Genomic DNA, 14,860 nt, shown 5'->3' with positions numbered 1-14,860 from the left:
CTGCCGGCGCACTGCTGCGGCGCACGGAAAAATAAAGTCACCAGCTTCTCATTACTGCAAATTCATGTGTCGTCAGTAACGCATGTGACCTGGCTGTAGATAATTGTCAGTCTGCAATTCTAACACACTGGTGATGGTTGTTGACAGTCTGAGAGGTCATGCACACATTAGGGACAAAAGGAAGACATAAGGTGCATTTACACGCATTCACATGTTAAATATTATGTGTATGAACACGTTTGGATATAAAATCCTGCCGTTTACTCTAAAAATCTTTGGAGGTTGTAGTTTTTTCCTTCCTTCAGAGCAGCAGCAGAGACGGGTGATGGAGAACCTGATGATAATAATAATGATAGCTAGAATCTGCAGAAAATACATGCATGTGAAACTGCCAGTGTGCTTACAATGTATGGTTGTCACACACTTTTCAAATTCACAGTAAAGTTTAGACTCTTGTACTCTTCTCCAATTATAAAAGTTTGTGTTTTTTAGTATATATTTGATATGAATGTCACTACATTTCCTGAGACGATTTACACAACGCACATTTTATATTTAAAAATCTGAAAAAGACGGCATGTTATGGAAGCAAAGCAGTCTAAATCTGTAAAATTAACAACTTTATATTAAAAAAAGCGTCTGCTTGTTACTGCTGCCATAGTTGTTAAAATAAGCGATAAAACAACACATTTATCTAATATTTGCTTAACATACGTCATTTACGCCGATATGTAGACTCCATTTATTTGCAATTCAAATAAACATGTCTATATTCCATAACTTATCTCGCCTCCTATTTAAAAGGCCTTCCCAGTAACCAGCTGTTTTCTTTATCACACCAATACAGCGGTACACCGTTATCTCTCAATAAACTCGAAATGCAGTGTTACATAATTGAATAAAATGGATGTAAGGAGAGTTTGTGAGTGAAGGAGAGAGAATAGAGCTAAAACAAAATGCCGTTTAAGATTAAATCGTAATAATCTGTCTCCCAATTGATGACGCAGAACTGAATTTCATCAGCAGGTCATTACTGTGCAGGCCAAAATCTTGCCCCAGAAACACCACGTTTATGTTTTGTAGGAGAATAAGTTTTTATCAGTGGTTCTAACTGAAGCAGGATGGGAAGCATTTTTAAAGCATCTTATTACTGAAATTAAACACGAGGTGATCATAGACGTGCCTCAGTGGGAAACGCCTGCAGCTGCTCACACGTGCCATCTACTGTTAGCAACGATTCCTGCAAGGCCTCAAGCTCAGACGCCATCTTTCTTTCTATTTTCTCCTCAGCAAAGAAAAGGAGGCCCTACCCGGCTGACTCTGCCCTCCAAGTCCACGGTGAGATCACACCGCTGACACAGACACCGTCTTAGAAAAGAAGCAAAACTCTTGATTTGACTCTTACAATAACCTGTCATCACCTCTCTAGGATGCGGACCTGGCCCGCCTGCTCAGTTCAGGTTCTTTTGGGAACTTGGAGAACCTGAGCCTGGCTTTCACCAATGTCACCAGTGCCTGTGCTGAGCAGCTCATCAAGCTGCCTTCACTCAAACAGCTCAACCTCTGGTCCACACAGGTAAACGGACCCAACACAAACAGCTGCACAAGGAAATCATGACTGTCTATGAGTCTACAGATGCCTAACAGCTGCCCTTTCCTTGCTTTGTTCCATGCTTCAGTTTGGGGATGCAGGACTGAGGTTGTTATCCGAGCATCTGGCCTGCCTTCAGGTTCTGAACCTGTGTGAGACTCCCGTCACTGATGCTGGTCTCCTGGCGCTCAGTTGTAAGACATCTTGCATAGGAAGCATTTTTATGACACGGTGAATGTCCTTGATAGTGTGTGTGTCAACTCTAAGTGCAAATGTCTGTTTCAGCCATGAAGAGTCTGTGCAGTCTGAACATGAACAGCACCAAGCTCACAGCAGACACATACGAGGACCTCAAGGTAATTCAGTCAGTGTTAAAGGTTCTTTAAAGGTTCCTGCTGTTCTGTTTCTGTGTGGCACCTAATGCTAAATGAATGGAAAAAAGCACGCCTCGGGACCTTTATCGCTTTGAAGAGAGGTCTTATATCTGATGTCTACACAGATAAATTTTGAATGGACTGATAGATGCATATATATATTTTTTGTATTAATACAGTGAAAATAAATGGTTTTGACAAAGCCACCAACACCTAACCCCATGATGGCTAAACTGTGCTTAACTGACAGCTAAAGTCAATTTGATCATTTAACATTAAGCTGCACAATCCCTCGAGGCGGTCGAGGCAGTATCGTCACATAATAAAACTGAATCTGAGGAATATTTTGATTTTGATTCTTGGCTGAGCTTTTTAACCAGCTGCTTAAAGCTCTGCTTTTCCACTATGTAACTGCACCAGAAATTTCCATCCACTGTTTATTCTTCCTCTCACATGGAGTGCAGCTAGCGAGCAATAACAATGCTCGGAGGGGTCATTTGTTTACTTTTGGGCAGCACATCAGCAGCTGCTAGCATCTCCTCCTTGTGTGCCTTCATATCCTGGCTGTACTCAGCAGTGTGTTTTTGTCACCAGTGGTGAAACGAGTTGTTTTCACCTTTTAGTAGGAACAGTTTTCTTGCCAGTGATTGTGATGCCGTGAAGGGTGTTTAGGTAGCTTAGTGTTTACGTGGCTCTCGCTCTTAGACATGTCTGGGCTTGCGTTGTTGTTGTGCATGCTAAGGAGCTTAAACACAGCTTTGTCGATGTTGCTGGCTCACCTTTATCACTGGGACTAATGCTAAAATATTGACAAACAGTAGTTGTTAAAATAGTTGGTGTACTACTTCCTGTTTCCGTGTTTCACAGCTCTCTGAGCTCAGCTGCACTTATCGCCATTAAAGACTGCTCTCTGCTGGTGTTTTTCATGCAACACATCAGTGCATCTGCATCAGTTGTTTGGTGCTTTAGTTAGTTATTGTATGCCCTCCACTGAATCTTTAAGCACAGTTATGAATGAAATCCCTCCCTGAGCCTGGTTCTGCTGGAGGTTTCTTCCTGTTAAAAGGGAGTTTTTCCTTCCCACTGTTGTCAAGTGCTTGCTCATAGGAGGGTTGTTTGATTGTTGGGATTTTTTCTTTATTAGTGGGCCTTTATCTTATAATTTAAAGCGCCTGTTTGAATTTGTTGCTGTTTAAATAAAACTGATCTCAACTGAAGTGTATATTGTTTGTGTTCCTCTCCAGGCCAAACTGCCTAACCTGAAGGATGTTGATGTTCGGTACACTGAAGCATGGTGATCGGCCAAGCTTTCAGCAGCCCCTTTACATGCCGAGACACACACAAGCACGATCACACACAAACTCACACATTACATCGACGCCATCATTACACCAGGAACCCTAACATCACCCGGCCTGAGGATCACCCCGTCTGATTAGACGCTTGCTATGAGGAGGAGCCGTCACCAGTTTCATCACCGATCCCACAAAGTGACACCGTCACCGGGAAGGAACTTTGTGAAACTCATCGCTCCTCTTACCTCGAAGGCCCTTGTTGTTTTTTTGTTTTTTTACAAACGACATCAGAGAACGAGAGGACCCGATGTACTGAAATACTGGAACCCTGCTCTCTCTGTCCTTACCCTTTGCCTCGTCCTTTCATACGTAGTCTCTCAGTTTTCATAATCACTCTTGTTTTTTTCCCTCTCTGCGTGTGCACCTCATAATGAAATCCAGAATCGAGGAAGGCTCCACCTCCCCGGAGCCTCTCGCTGGCGTTTGCCCCTCATGGAACGAAGGCCGGACGCAGCAGCTCGCCTTCCAGTTCGTCTTTGATCCGATCCACGATGTAGCTCTCCCGACGGACGCGGTCAACTGTTATCGAGTCCTCGCTCTCTCTTTGCTGTCAGTTTTCGGGATCAAATTCCGGCCTTTTCCAATCTTTCACTGGGAAAATGAGGTGCTACCTCAGAGAAAAGAAGACTGTGCCTACTCCTCATGTACAACTCGCGAAAAGGAGAAAAAGAAAACAAAAACGGTTTTTATCAACTTGAATTAACATATTTTTCCAGACATCTGTGCTTTCATATATTGTGTCTTTCTATAGAAAACATAAGGAGATGCCCACCTCCCTCCCCATCACCTCCCCAACGATGACATTTTGGGAGCTTTGCAGGAATGTCAAGGGTGATGGCAATATTTGGTCCTTTTTAAATTGCCTTCAGTGTGCGTGCTGAAGCTCTCCTGTTTCTATTTAATAGGACAGTTGTGTAGCAGTAGCTGGGTGGTCTGGGACTGACTGATATTTATAAGTTGTCTTTAAAACCTCTGACACATTGTCTTTCCTGGATTTCGTTGGGAGGTATCAAAGTACACAGCTTTTTGGGGTTTTTTGCATCGCATTATCCAAGAAGCCCTCGCAGGTCGCCGCCGCACATGGACGTCCATGTACCAAAGCCGCGGTGGCAAACTTCAGAGTGGACTTCTGAAATCGGACCTGTTTGAACCAGACCCATCACCAGCTGAGAGTTGTATATTTTCATATCCCCCTCTCGTTTTTGGTCCCCGCCGTGCAGGTGCTTTGGGATGCTTTTGAAGCAAAGAACTCGCCAAACGTCTTTCCTCTGCTTTGTTTTTTTTGAGGCAAACCTGAGCGTGGTGTCGCCCCCCTGATGCCGTTTGCCTCTCCGACCCCCTGTCCTGAGCGGAGGAGTCGCAGTGCCTCTAGCGGATGAGTCACTTGTCTTTTTACCTGTCCCACGACCTGTTTTGAATCACTCTGCTGTATTTATATTACGCCATATCACGTGGATGACATTTTTAGGCTAATTCTTATCAGAGGATGGGACAAAATTCTTGTACATATTCGATCACAATAAGGGACGAGTAATCGGGGAGGGTGGGGCACCTTCTATTTGCCTGTGTACATTCCCTCAAAGTGTTGCCTGTTTGTTGTGGCAGCGTTTCATACGATGTGGTAACTGCCCTGACACACTGCAAGTCTGTCAGGATCTATTCTCCCCGTGTGCGCGTGGTTTGGGCGGATTTGTCTTGGAAACTCAAGGCAAGCGCAACTGCATCCATCCATTTTATTTATTCGTGTCGACCTGGGCAACGCTCCAGATGCTTGTTGAATCAGAGGACAGGACGCCGTCCGCTACGAAGCGCTTTGTTTCCTATTTATTGGGTGCCACGACAGGTTTCTGTTTGGCCTGTAGGTGCGGTTTGTGTACGGCCATCTTCGGGTCTAGCTTTAGGACATCGTGCTCTTTTTCATATCCTGTATGATGTACATATGAGTGTATATAGTCGTCTCCTTCCTTTCTCTCTTTGAACCATTTTTGAATCCTCGCCCTTCTTCATCTCCTCTCTGTTTTTCTCTCAGCCTCCTTTTCTTCGGCAGGCTGTTGTTGCCTTCATCTTAATGTGTGTGGTTGTTTTTGTTTTGTTTTTCTTCTTTTCACACAAAGTGCTCTGTAATCTAAAAAAACTGTTTTCAATGTGTGTTATATTTTATGTTTCTCTCATTCGATCACTTTAATCAAACATTTGTTTCCGGTGTTTTTGTTGTTTAAGGTTTTTTGCACGTAAATGTTGCCGCGTCATCGAATATGTTTTTTCGTTATTTTGTAATTTTTGTTTTGTAAAAATACCATAAAGGGTTTGATCACTATCTCACCAGGCTGAGGACTGAAATGGAGAGATCCCATCCGGCTGTTTTGTGATTGGTCGTAGCCAGGATCTACCCACGAGCCTGCTGTTTGAGGCAGTTAAAGTTGATTTTCTAAAACAGCCAATGACACTTGGCGCCTTTGGACTGAAGCCGAGATTTAATCATTTAAACGATGGCCATTTTTTATATCACGAGTCGTATCGTATGAGGATCACGCTGACTGTGGTCATATTAAATAAAGTTGGAGATTCCACACATCAGCGACCCGATGATTCAGTCTGATTTTACTGCAGTTGTTTTTATCCCCGATGGTTTTGAAGGATGAACGGTTTGACTCTATTTTAAGAGTGACATGAAGAATCCTGATACCAATATCACGTTTATCTGGTTGACGTGAAGCCACAGCCATCGGCTGCTTAGCTCAGCGTATCAGGAGAAATGGTTACCTTGACTTTATCGAAAGGTAAAATAGTCCTTCCAGTACAGAGTTTCAGATAATGAGGTATGTGCGAGTAATCCACGAGTTTCTTTTTTCTGGTCTAGGGTCTTTATGATGTCATGCTGGAGGAGGGAGGAGCTAAAACAGACTAGAAGGGTTTTCTCGCACTGCTTCCAAGGCACACAAAGGACGGGGGAAGAAGTCTAAATGGATCAGATCCAGATCCAGATCCAGCTACGCTATTATTTTAAACATCCTTGTTGCTAGACCAGTGTGCTTGTGGCCTTTATGGGGGTTTTTACAGGGTGTATGACTAATGCCATTAAAATAAGAAAGCAGAAAAACAAACATCACCTGGTGGTCTCCAGGTTGTGATGCAGCTTTTAGGCTACAAGCAACCTGCAACACAACACTGAGCTTCAGTGCAGCGTAGCATCGTTTTCCTCCAGAGACTGTACTAGTAGGGAAACTGGCTGAGGTAACGAGCTTGGCTGTAGCTTCACCCTTAATCCCAGAGGTAATTCATCAAACTTGGCATGAAAGCAGATGAGCCCATTTCCCACAGTGGGCTGTTTTGGGCCACGCTGACTTGTCCAAACTGTGAGCCTGGGGTCCAGCATGTTGAGATGATTATGTTTCTCTCTCTTTTTTTTTTTTTTTAAGTGTTACTATAGAACGTGCTGGTTGAAAAGTACCGTCTCTCCTGTTCGGCCATGTCTCCTGTTTCCTGTGGAGCTCACTGAGCTTTCCTCCCCGTTCATCTGTCACCTTTTTTAAATAAGAAAAACATTTTTTTGTAAAGTTTCTACCACACCTGCGTCATGTACAGCTGTGCTCGAGTCTTAACCATTGTTATGGAAGGAACAGGGTCAGACAAACCTGACAGACTGAAAAAATGCAACTACTTCAACTTTATTTCCCATTCCTTGTAGTAAAATCATTTTGTTGGCAGCTGGAAAAGGGGCGCCCATCATGTTTCTCTCTCTTTTTCAGTCTTTCGGTCGCATTGATCTGCTTCTCCTGCCGAGTTATTATTATTATTATTGCTGCTGCTGCTGCTCTGTGGCTGTTGTAATAAAAATACAAAAGATCTTCAACAGGAAAATAACAACTATGATGTGAAATAATTTCAATCAAAAATAAATTGTCTGTGAATATGTTATCAACCGGGTGTGTTTTTTCTTTTCTTCATGTTATTATATCAGTGTAATGGGGGAAAAACATGAAGCTTTAGCTGTTAGTGAGAAAACAGAAGAAACACAAATGGTTTTGCAGGTGGACACGTTTCCCTCATCTTTTTGGACAGTTTCTTCTCATTTAGCTGGAGTCAGAGTCACTGCTGCTTGCATGAGATGATACCTGGACGCCACAGGTTTGCCAGAAGGCCATTTATTCTTCTCCGGTATATCTCTTCAGCCTTTTTCTCAGCGCTTGCAGCCTTTGTTTGGTAGCATCTAGAGCCTGTGTTATGGACAGCTTGCTGTACCTCATTTTGACACCCTTCTGCAACTCGCATCAACATCTTTCCAGCCTTTGTCTTCCTCTGCTTGCATCCTTGATCTTATACCCAAGTGGTTGTAGAGCAGTAGTGGTTTCAGTGATGCTGGTAGTGGAGATGGAGCACAGGGCAGTGTTGCAAACATCTCCTGTATTGAGACGAGCTGGGGACTCGTTCTCTGTCTCGAGTCCAGCCACACGCTTCATGCTCAGTAGATGCATCTGTCATTGGTTTAGCTGCACTGCTCTTGTCTACCAGGGTTACAGGCTCATTACTTCCATATTTCTCCATGCTGTACTTCAGCCTATGAGTCTTCAGAGAAGCTGGAGATCCACAGGCTGAAGTATATTCCTTTATGGAATATGTTTTGTTAAAAATTGTAAGTGAGCAAACTTACAGGTAATTATTTCCCCAGTGTTTGATGGAGGACTTGCTCTTTCGTTCGAGGCCTCTCTACGCTCCTCACTTCAAGCGTTTGGCCTACTGCTGTCCCTGCAGCCTACTTTAAAATGCGGTGGAGCAGAAAACAATGCAATAAATACAGATAAAGAATGTCGTTCACCAAGCATACTTTATTGACTCGATTCATGAGGAAGTCAGAGGAATTCTGGGACAGCTATAACCACAATCTGCCTTCATATTAAATAGAGGAAACACTCACTGCATGAGATTACAGATCGGATTTCCATATCAAACAAACATTGAAGAAAAACGTCACACTGGTGAAACTGCACAGCAAAAAAACCACATTCAAAATGACTAAAATGAATTAAACACAAGCTCCCTGGCAGCAGAACAGCCACTGCAGTGAAATCGTCATTATTTCAGACTCCGCTCTTTAATGAAAAATAAATACCATCAGTGTAACACGATGCAGTTTGATAACAGACTGAATGCAAACATATCAAGCACAACGCTGGCTACTTGGACCGTTGTAACGGCCTCTTACATTTCCTCCAGCAATTCCATATTTCAAAAACTCCAAAACGTTAGGAACAATTTTTTTCCAATCTTAAATAAATAGAAAACCATTCGGGATACTGGAATGTTGCCATCTTCGGTGGAAAGATGGCAAAAAAAAAAAAGCTCTTCCAGATCACAGCTCCCATAGCAAACATTGATACTAGATTTGAAGCCTGCTGCTCACACAGGTTAGACAAATGAGTCCTCAGGAGTAAAATTTACTGTTGTTTATCTTCTTTTCTTTTGACCTGGAGAGAAAGACGGACAGATTGAGAGCAGAGAGTAACAAGTATCACAAATTAGTTGTCATATATTACAGTATATGTACATATTGCAGTATGCACCATGAAATGCAAATTAGATAATCCACCAAAAAGCTGTTTTATGGATGGAATTTCCTAATCAGTTTATTCTGAGCTCGCCACTGAAATTTGGAAGCTGTGGCAGCCTAAGGACCTCAACTGAAGTGAAGCAGGCCATCCGCTGACGGCAATGAAATTAGTCTGATAGATAGGCGGGATGTTAGCGGCAGCAAAATCAACCAAAATATCACTAAGCTTGGCAAAAGACCCGAAGACGACAGCAGCGGACGAACGGGGTCCTTTCCGTGAATAGACTGTCGCTGCTAGAGTATTCCTGCACTTTTCAGACTTACCTTGGATTTTCACCAGTGCTGCCCTTCCTCATGAGGTTGTTGGTGGGCTGAGCCAGGGAGGATCGCTGAAGGTTGCTGTGTGTGTCGTACAGGAAGGGTTCGCCCAGCTCTGCCTGCTTCTTCTTCAGCTGGCTGGAAGACGAGTACAACTCCTCCTCCGCTTTCTGAACGATACGTGCCGAGTCAGCAGATCACAGAAATCCCGCCACAGTGACATAAACGTCGATGCGCTCCTGGTGCGTTACTCACCCCGGCCTGCTGCACACTGATGTAGACCAGAAGAGAAGCTAGCTCCAAGTCTTCACTGTAGCCGTTCTTCAGAGGGACAGAGCGGTAACCTGTGGAAGCAAACCCAAAACAGTTCATTTCCTTCATTTATTCACATCACCTTGATTTGTGTTATAACCTGATTCATTCGTGTTCATTTCGACTTTTAAAATCACTTTTAAAAATTACATTTTTTTTAATCTTAAGCAGTAACGATGGACCTAGTTTAGTTTTTACAGAAATACAAAAAAACCGTTGTTTTCAACGTGACTGTGTGAGTTGTGTTCCCTCTAAACTTAAAAAGTCTTAAAATGAGTCACAACCTAATTTCACTTCCAAATGAGGTCACTTCAGTGTGTGGTGTCAGTCTTTTGTGGAATTTCAAAATACTAAAGCCCGCTAAAATTAGATATTAAAGCTGCGTCACACTCAGAGTGGAAACTCCCCGATTACCAAGAATCTAAAAGTTTACATTAAAGTTTGGCCAGGATACAAGAGACATGAGCTAGCCACTGTCTAACATTACTTAAATATCAAATGATTCAGGATTGTTTCACCTCTTTCATTATTTATAATTTGAGACGTGGAGTGTCTCTTCTTATTAAAATATGAGCCCCATACAAAAAGTTAATACAGCAAAAGCGAGCACACCTGTGAGAAAACTGGTGAACGAGGAAATTAACTTGAGCTCCACATGATATAGTTCTCAGGTGAAAGTATTCTCAGTGTGCATTAAATCTTGCTTCTAAGTAACATTCAGTTCATGCAATAATGATAACGAGCACTACCTGAGAGTGACGGTAACAGAAGCTGCGTGTATGAATTCCCACCTGAGCGAAGGCCTTTCACAGGAAACGTGGCCTGAGCTAGAAAGTTGGGGTCTGAGAACATGTCCTCCTCGTTGACGATGAAGCGCAGGAAGGTGAGTTCAGGCTCATACACACTCAAGATTATGCGCTCTGAGCCTTTCCACACTGGGTTCAGACCATTGTCACCTGCAGGGGGCAGAAACGTGCAAAGCTTTAACCTGTGAAGCCTCAAGTCCCCATTAAATTAAAAGTCCCCAGAACCTCAAGCTGAAAAGAATAAAAGTTCCCGCAGAATTGCAGCTAAGGCCGAAGCTGCTCGAGCTCTGACTATTTTAAGGTTTTTCATTATTATTATTACATTTTGTGATGGACGACTTCTCCCGGGTCGTCCCGCCTTTTGCCCTGTGAGAGGTGGGACAGGCTCCAGCCCCCCACGTCCCACAATTTTTCCACTGTGAGATCGAAAGCCCCACAAAGACGAGGCAAATCTCAGTGTTGATATAGATACACAACAAACACAACCTTATTACAATTTTACCATCGATCTTCTTTCAAATCTCTAATTCCTGCAGAAAGCGTTGAAACAACGAACACAAGCTACATTTTTAATAGTTAGAGAAAAACTAGATGAAACAGAGGAAAATAGAAAGGTTGCTGGAGAATCTCCTTACGATAGACGATGGTCTTGTACTTCTCCTCTGTGTGCCCGCACAGCTCGATCTCCACAAATGGACTGGCGATGCTGCGGCCTGGCTTCGGAAGGTGCCTGGCACCAATCACCTGCAAGGGACGAACACAACTGCTCTTATTCTCTGCACACAATCAGGCCCAAAGTGCATTTTTGTACATAAGTGGACCCTGAACGTGACTCATAATCATGACAGAGGCACAGAGAGTGTGTGTGCGTGTGGCGGCACACCTTGACCACAATTTTGTATTTGACTTCCTTCTTGTCCTGATGAGGGTCGTAGCTATCCATACGCATGAACTCCGGCTGCAGCACGTAGCCCGTTTGTCCGTTCAGACTGAAGAGGGCGTTGTTCAGCTGCATGTATTTATCTGGGTGGACACAAGAACCTGAATAACTTCACAGTGTCACTTCTCCTTCAGGCAAATCCTGATAATTTTCTAACAGGTAGACTCGATAGTGTAACCTGTGTTATTTTTTCAGCTGGAGTAGACAGATATCCCCCAAAGACATGACAGACAACATAAAGAGGGCAGTTTGAGTTTAGCTTTAGTGCAGAGTGATGCACTGGCAACCCATCAGCATATCTTTAAATATCAGGACATAATAAAATGACCTGGTCCTCAGTAGGCCTTAAAATGAGGTAAATGTAACTTTAAATGAATCCCAACACGTGACACGTTGCACTGTGCCATTATTTATTGAACAAAAACTAAGACAAGGTGCTGACGTAACGTGTGAAAAACGTTGAACTCCTTGAACGCCTTTCATGTATTCTGGAGTCAGATGTGAGCCCATCAGTCCCACAGCCCGACTGAGATGCTGTGGACAAACGAACTGAAGCAACACTGTAATGAAGAGCAGGCCAACATGTTTGTTAACCTCACACAGAGAACAGGTATTTGAAAGACTGCACAGGCTACAGAACCATGGGGTGGACGCACTGCTTCTGCATGTTGGTTTAGCCCTAGTTAACTAAATAATGACACAGCGTCAGGTGTTGTTGTTCATCTCAGCTCATACGAACCCAAATGTACGACCTGCTAAAGACTAGATTTTTTTTAAACTTTGTCCTGACACTTAAATTCTTAGTAATGTACAGATAGTGTATTTTCTCTTTACCGTGACTGTAACTAAGCTCAAAAGACAAAGACATAGTGTCTCTAAACACATAATATATGGGTTTATAAAGCTATTCATAGCCAAAATACTACATATAAGTGGAGTAATATACTGAAATAAGCTTTCAGATACTACAAATAGAAGATTTCTTGTATTAATGGGATGTTAAAACCCGGGAGAGCAGCCAAATGGCTTTTAGCTAGGCTTTAGCTTCAGCCAAGTGGAAGCTAAATTGGCTAGTCATTCATATGTAAATTGGGTTGTTACCTGGGAATTCTGGAGGGAGGGGAGTGGGGGTGTGTGATTGAGGGGGTGGGGGAGCTGCTAAAAGCTGTGCACTTCCTTTTGTGTTTCATCTTGATGCATTCTCAATCATCCAGGGAAATAAATCTCCAAAAGTCACCAACTTGGAGTGTTTCAGTTTGCCATCTTAGGGAGAAATCAACACACATGGGTGTATGTCCTTTGTTGCTGAGATTTATTGATAAAAACAGTACAAAAAAAACCAACCATTTGTACACATATTTACAAATAATAATAAAAAGTGAGTGAGTACATTTCAACATTATACCAGTGGTCTGATTGATGCCACAATGGAGCAAATCGAGCAAAGACTGATAAGTTTGCTGCAATTTCCAGTGTGTGGGGATCATTGGTCACCAACTGCATCACGTGCTACAACCCTGGTCTACATATCACCGTTGATGAACAGCTTTTCCCATCAAAGACTCGGTGCAGTTTCCTGCAGTATATTGCAAGTAAACCTGACAAGTTTGGGATCAAGTTTTGGGTGGCTTGCGACCTAAAATCCAAGTACATTTGCAATGTCTTCCCATATCTTGGCAAGGACCCCAATCGTCCCACTGGGGAGAGACTTTCTGAAAATGTAGTAATGATGCTGATGGAACCATTCCTAGACAAGGGCAGAAATGTTACCACGGACAATTTCTTCACATCGCTTTCACTTGCGCAAAAACTTCTTGGACGGAAAACCACCATCCTCGGCACAGTCAACAAGATTCGCAGGGAAATTCCTCAATCCACTAGACAGACAGATCGCAATGAATTCACCACTCAGGTATGTTGCAGGTCTTTTGTGGTTCTATGTTTATGTGTTTCATTGTGTGTAAAAGTGCTATGGAAATAACAATTTATCTTATTTCTTAGGTGTTTTCAACCTCTGCTGCCACGCTGACGGCGTATGTGGCCAAACGGAAGAAGACAGTCTATATTCTTAGCAGCATGCACGGCGTGGTTCAGACTGATAACACCACCAAAAGGAAGCCAAACACTGTCTCCCTTTACAACAAAACAAAGTGTGGCGTGGATGTGATGGACCAGATGGTTCGGGAGTACACTGTCCGCAAAGGAACACGGCGCTGGCCAGTCGCCGTGTTTTATAACATGATTGACATGGCAGCACTGAATGCACATGTGCTGTATCAAGCATGCACCGGGACGAAGGAAAGACGGGTGGACTTCCTGGTGGAGCTTGCAAGAGAGTTGGCTCACTCTCATGTAGCTGCGAAGAAGGCAAGAAAAGAACAGTTGCTTCACACCTAACCCTGGAAAAAGAGCCATGTGTCAGGTCAAACACAACTGCAAGAACAATCATGCCACTGTGCGATGTGTTCACTGCTACAGATACACATGTGGTAAATGCAGACGACAGATACCGTGGCAGTGCCAGGATTGTGAGTGATTGCTGACAATGTTGAATTGTACTCACTCACTTTTTATTATTATTTGTAAATATGTGTGCAAATGGTTGATTTTTTGTACTGTTTTTATCAATAAATGTCAGCAACAAAGGACATACACCCATGTGTGTTGATTTCTCCCTAAGATGGCAAACTGAAACACTCCAAGTTGGTGACTTTTGGAGATTTATTTCCCTGGATGATTGAGAATGCATCAAGATGAAACACAAAAGGAAGTGCACAGCTTTTAGCAGCTCCCCCACGCCCTCAATCACACACCCCCACTCCCCTCCCTCCAGAATTCCCAGATAACGACCTAATTTACATATGAATGACTAGCCAATTTAGCTTCCACTTGGCTGAAGCTAAAGCCTAGCTAAAAGCCTACCAGCCATTTGGCTGCTCTCGGGTTTTATAGGTAGAAAGGTAGAAGCCTGGGGGATGCTAGTGTTAAATCCTCTATTATTTCCCATTTTCACACTTTTATTTCCTCAGACTTATTTATTTCTGCATTTTCATGTCCTTTCAATGTGCCGATCCTCGTGTTGCTCAACCTACAGGCGGAGGTTTATTCTAAATTTATAATTATATTCTGTCACAAATATTTTAGCGTGTTTTTGTACTTTGCTTCACTTGAATGTTTTCTTGTCATAAGAAGATAAATATAAAGCCCTCAAAACTGTCTCCTTTGTCCTCCGCTGTGTGATAAATGAGCACTGCTGTACCTGCTGTTTGGAAGTTGAGAGCCACCATGTGACAGCCGAGGGCCCACATCGGGTAAGGGTCGTAGTTTGAGGACTCGACGCGCTGGCCTTTCGGGTAGATACGACTCAGAGCTTTGCGGTTGTACTGCAGGAAGTCTTTGGTGCGGCTCTTCCCTGGAAGCTTGTTCTCCACGAAGGAGCGGACCTCCTTGTAGCTGTAACTGTCTGCAGAGCAGGAGAGAGGGGAGGAGTTCAGTGGTTCAGCCACCTCACCTTCGCTGCTTGCTAAGAGAGGGAGCTGACATTTAGTTAAAGTGAGCTAAACAAATTAACTGGATTTATTTCAGAGGGATGGTTGTTTGGGGACTAGACTGTGAA

The 14,860-nt window shown here is 43.3% G+C and overlaps 2 protein-coding genes across 6 annotated transcripts in view; one reads left to right on the top strand and one right to left on the bottom strand.

The window, feature by feature from the left end:
• cmip (c-Maf inducing protein) overlaps positions 1-7,238 on the top strand; it is a 59,995-nt gene extending 52,757 nt beyond the window's left edge. For all 3 annotated transcript variants that reach the window (XM_026172486.1, XM_026172487.1, XM_026172488.1), the window contains 5 exons: positions 1,291-1,338; positions 1,430-1,576; positions 1,680-1,785; positions 1,877-1,947; positions 3,210-7,238. In XM_026172486.1, coding sequence (XP_026028271.1) covers positions 1,291-1,338; positions 1,430-1,576; positions 1,680-1,785; positions 1,877-1,947; positions 3,210-3,263 — 426 coding nt within the window. In that variant the 3' untranslated portion in view covers positions 3,264-7,238. The remainder of the gene's footprint in view (positions 1-1,290; positions 1,339-1,429; positions 1,577-1,679; positions 1,786-1,876; positions 1,948-3,209) is intronic.
• An 888-nt stretch (positions 7,239-8,126) lies between these two features.
• The window catches only part of plcg2 (phospholipase C, gamma 2), a 54,822-nt gene continuing 48,088 nt past the window's right edge, over positions 8,127-14,860 (bottom strand). For all 3 annotated transcript variants that reach the window (XM_026172484.1, XM_026172483.1, XM_026172485.1), the window contains exons 27-33: positions 14,504-14,707; positions 11,188-11,327; positions 10,940-11,048; positions 10,290-10,454; positions 9,442-9,530; positions 9,193-9,356; positions 8,127-8,785 (exon numbers count right to left, since the gene is read on the bottom strand). In XM_026172484.1, the coding sequence (XP_026028269.1) occupies positions 8,743-8,785; positions 9,193-9,356; positions 9,442-9,530; positions 10,290-10,454; positions 10,940-11,048; positions 11,188-11,327; positions 14,504-14,707 (914 nt within the window). In that variant the 3' untranslated portion in view covers positions 8,127-8,742. The remainder of the gene's footprint in view (positions 8,786-9,192; positions 9,357-9,441; positions 9,531-10,289; positions 10,455-10,939; positions 11,049-11,187; positions 11,328-14,503; positions 14,708-14,860) is intronic.

This window comes from Astatotilapia calliptera, chromosome 7 (assembly GCF_900246225.1).
Source record: "Astatotilapia calliptera chromosome 7, fAstCal1.2, whole genome shotgun sequence".
In the NCBI taxonomy this organism is placed as follows: domain Eukaryota; kingdom Metazoa; phylum Chordata; class Actinopteri; order Cichliformes; family Cichlidae; genus Astatotilapia; species Astatotilapia calliptera.
The sequence above is the reverse complement of the archived record's forward strand: the minus strand, read 5'-3'. Positions and strand labels throughout refer to the sequence as shown.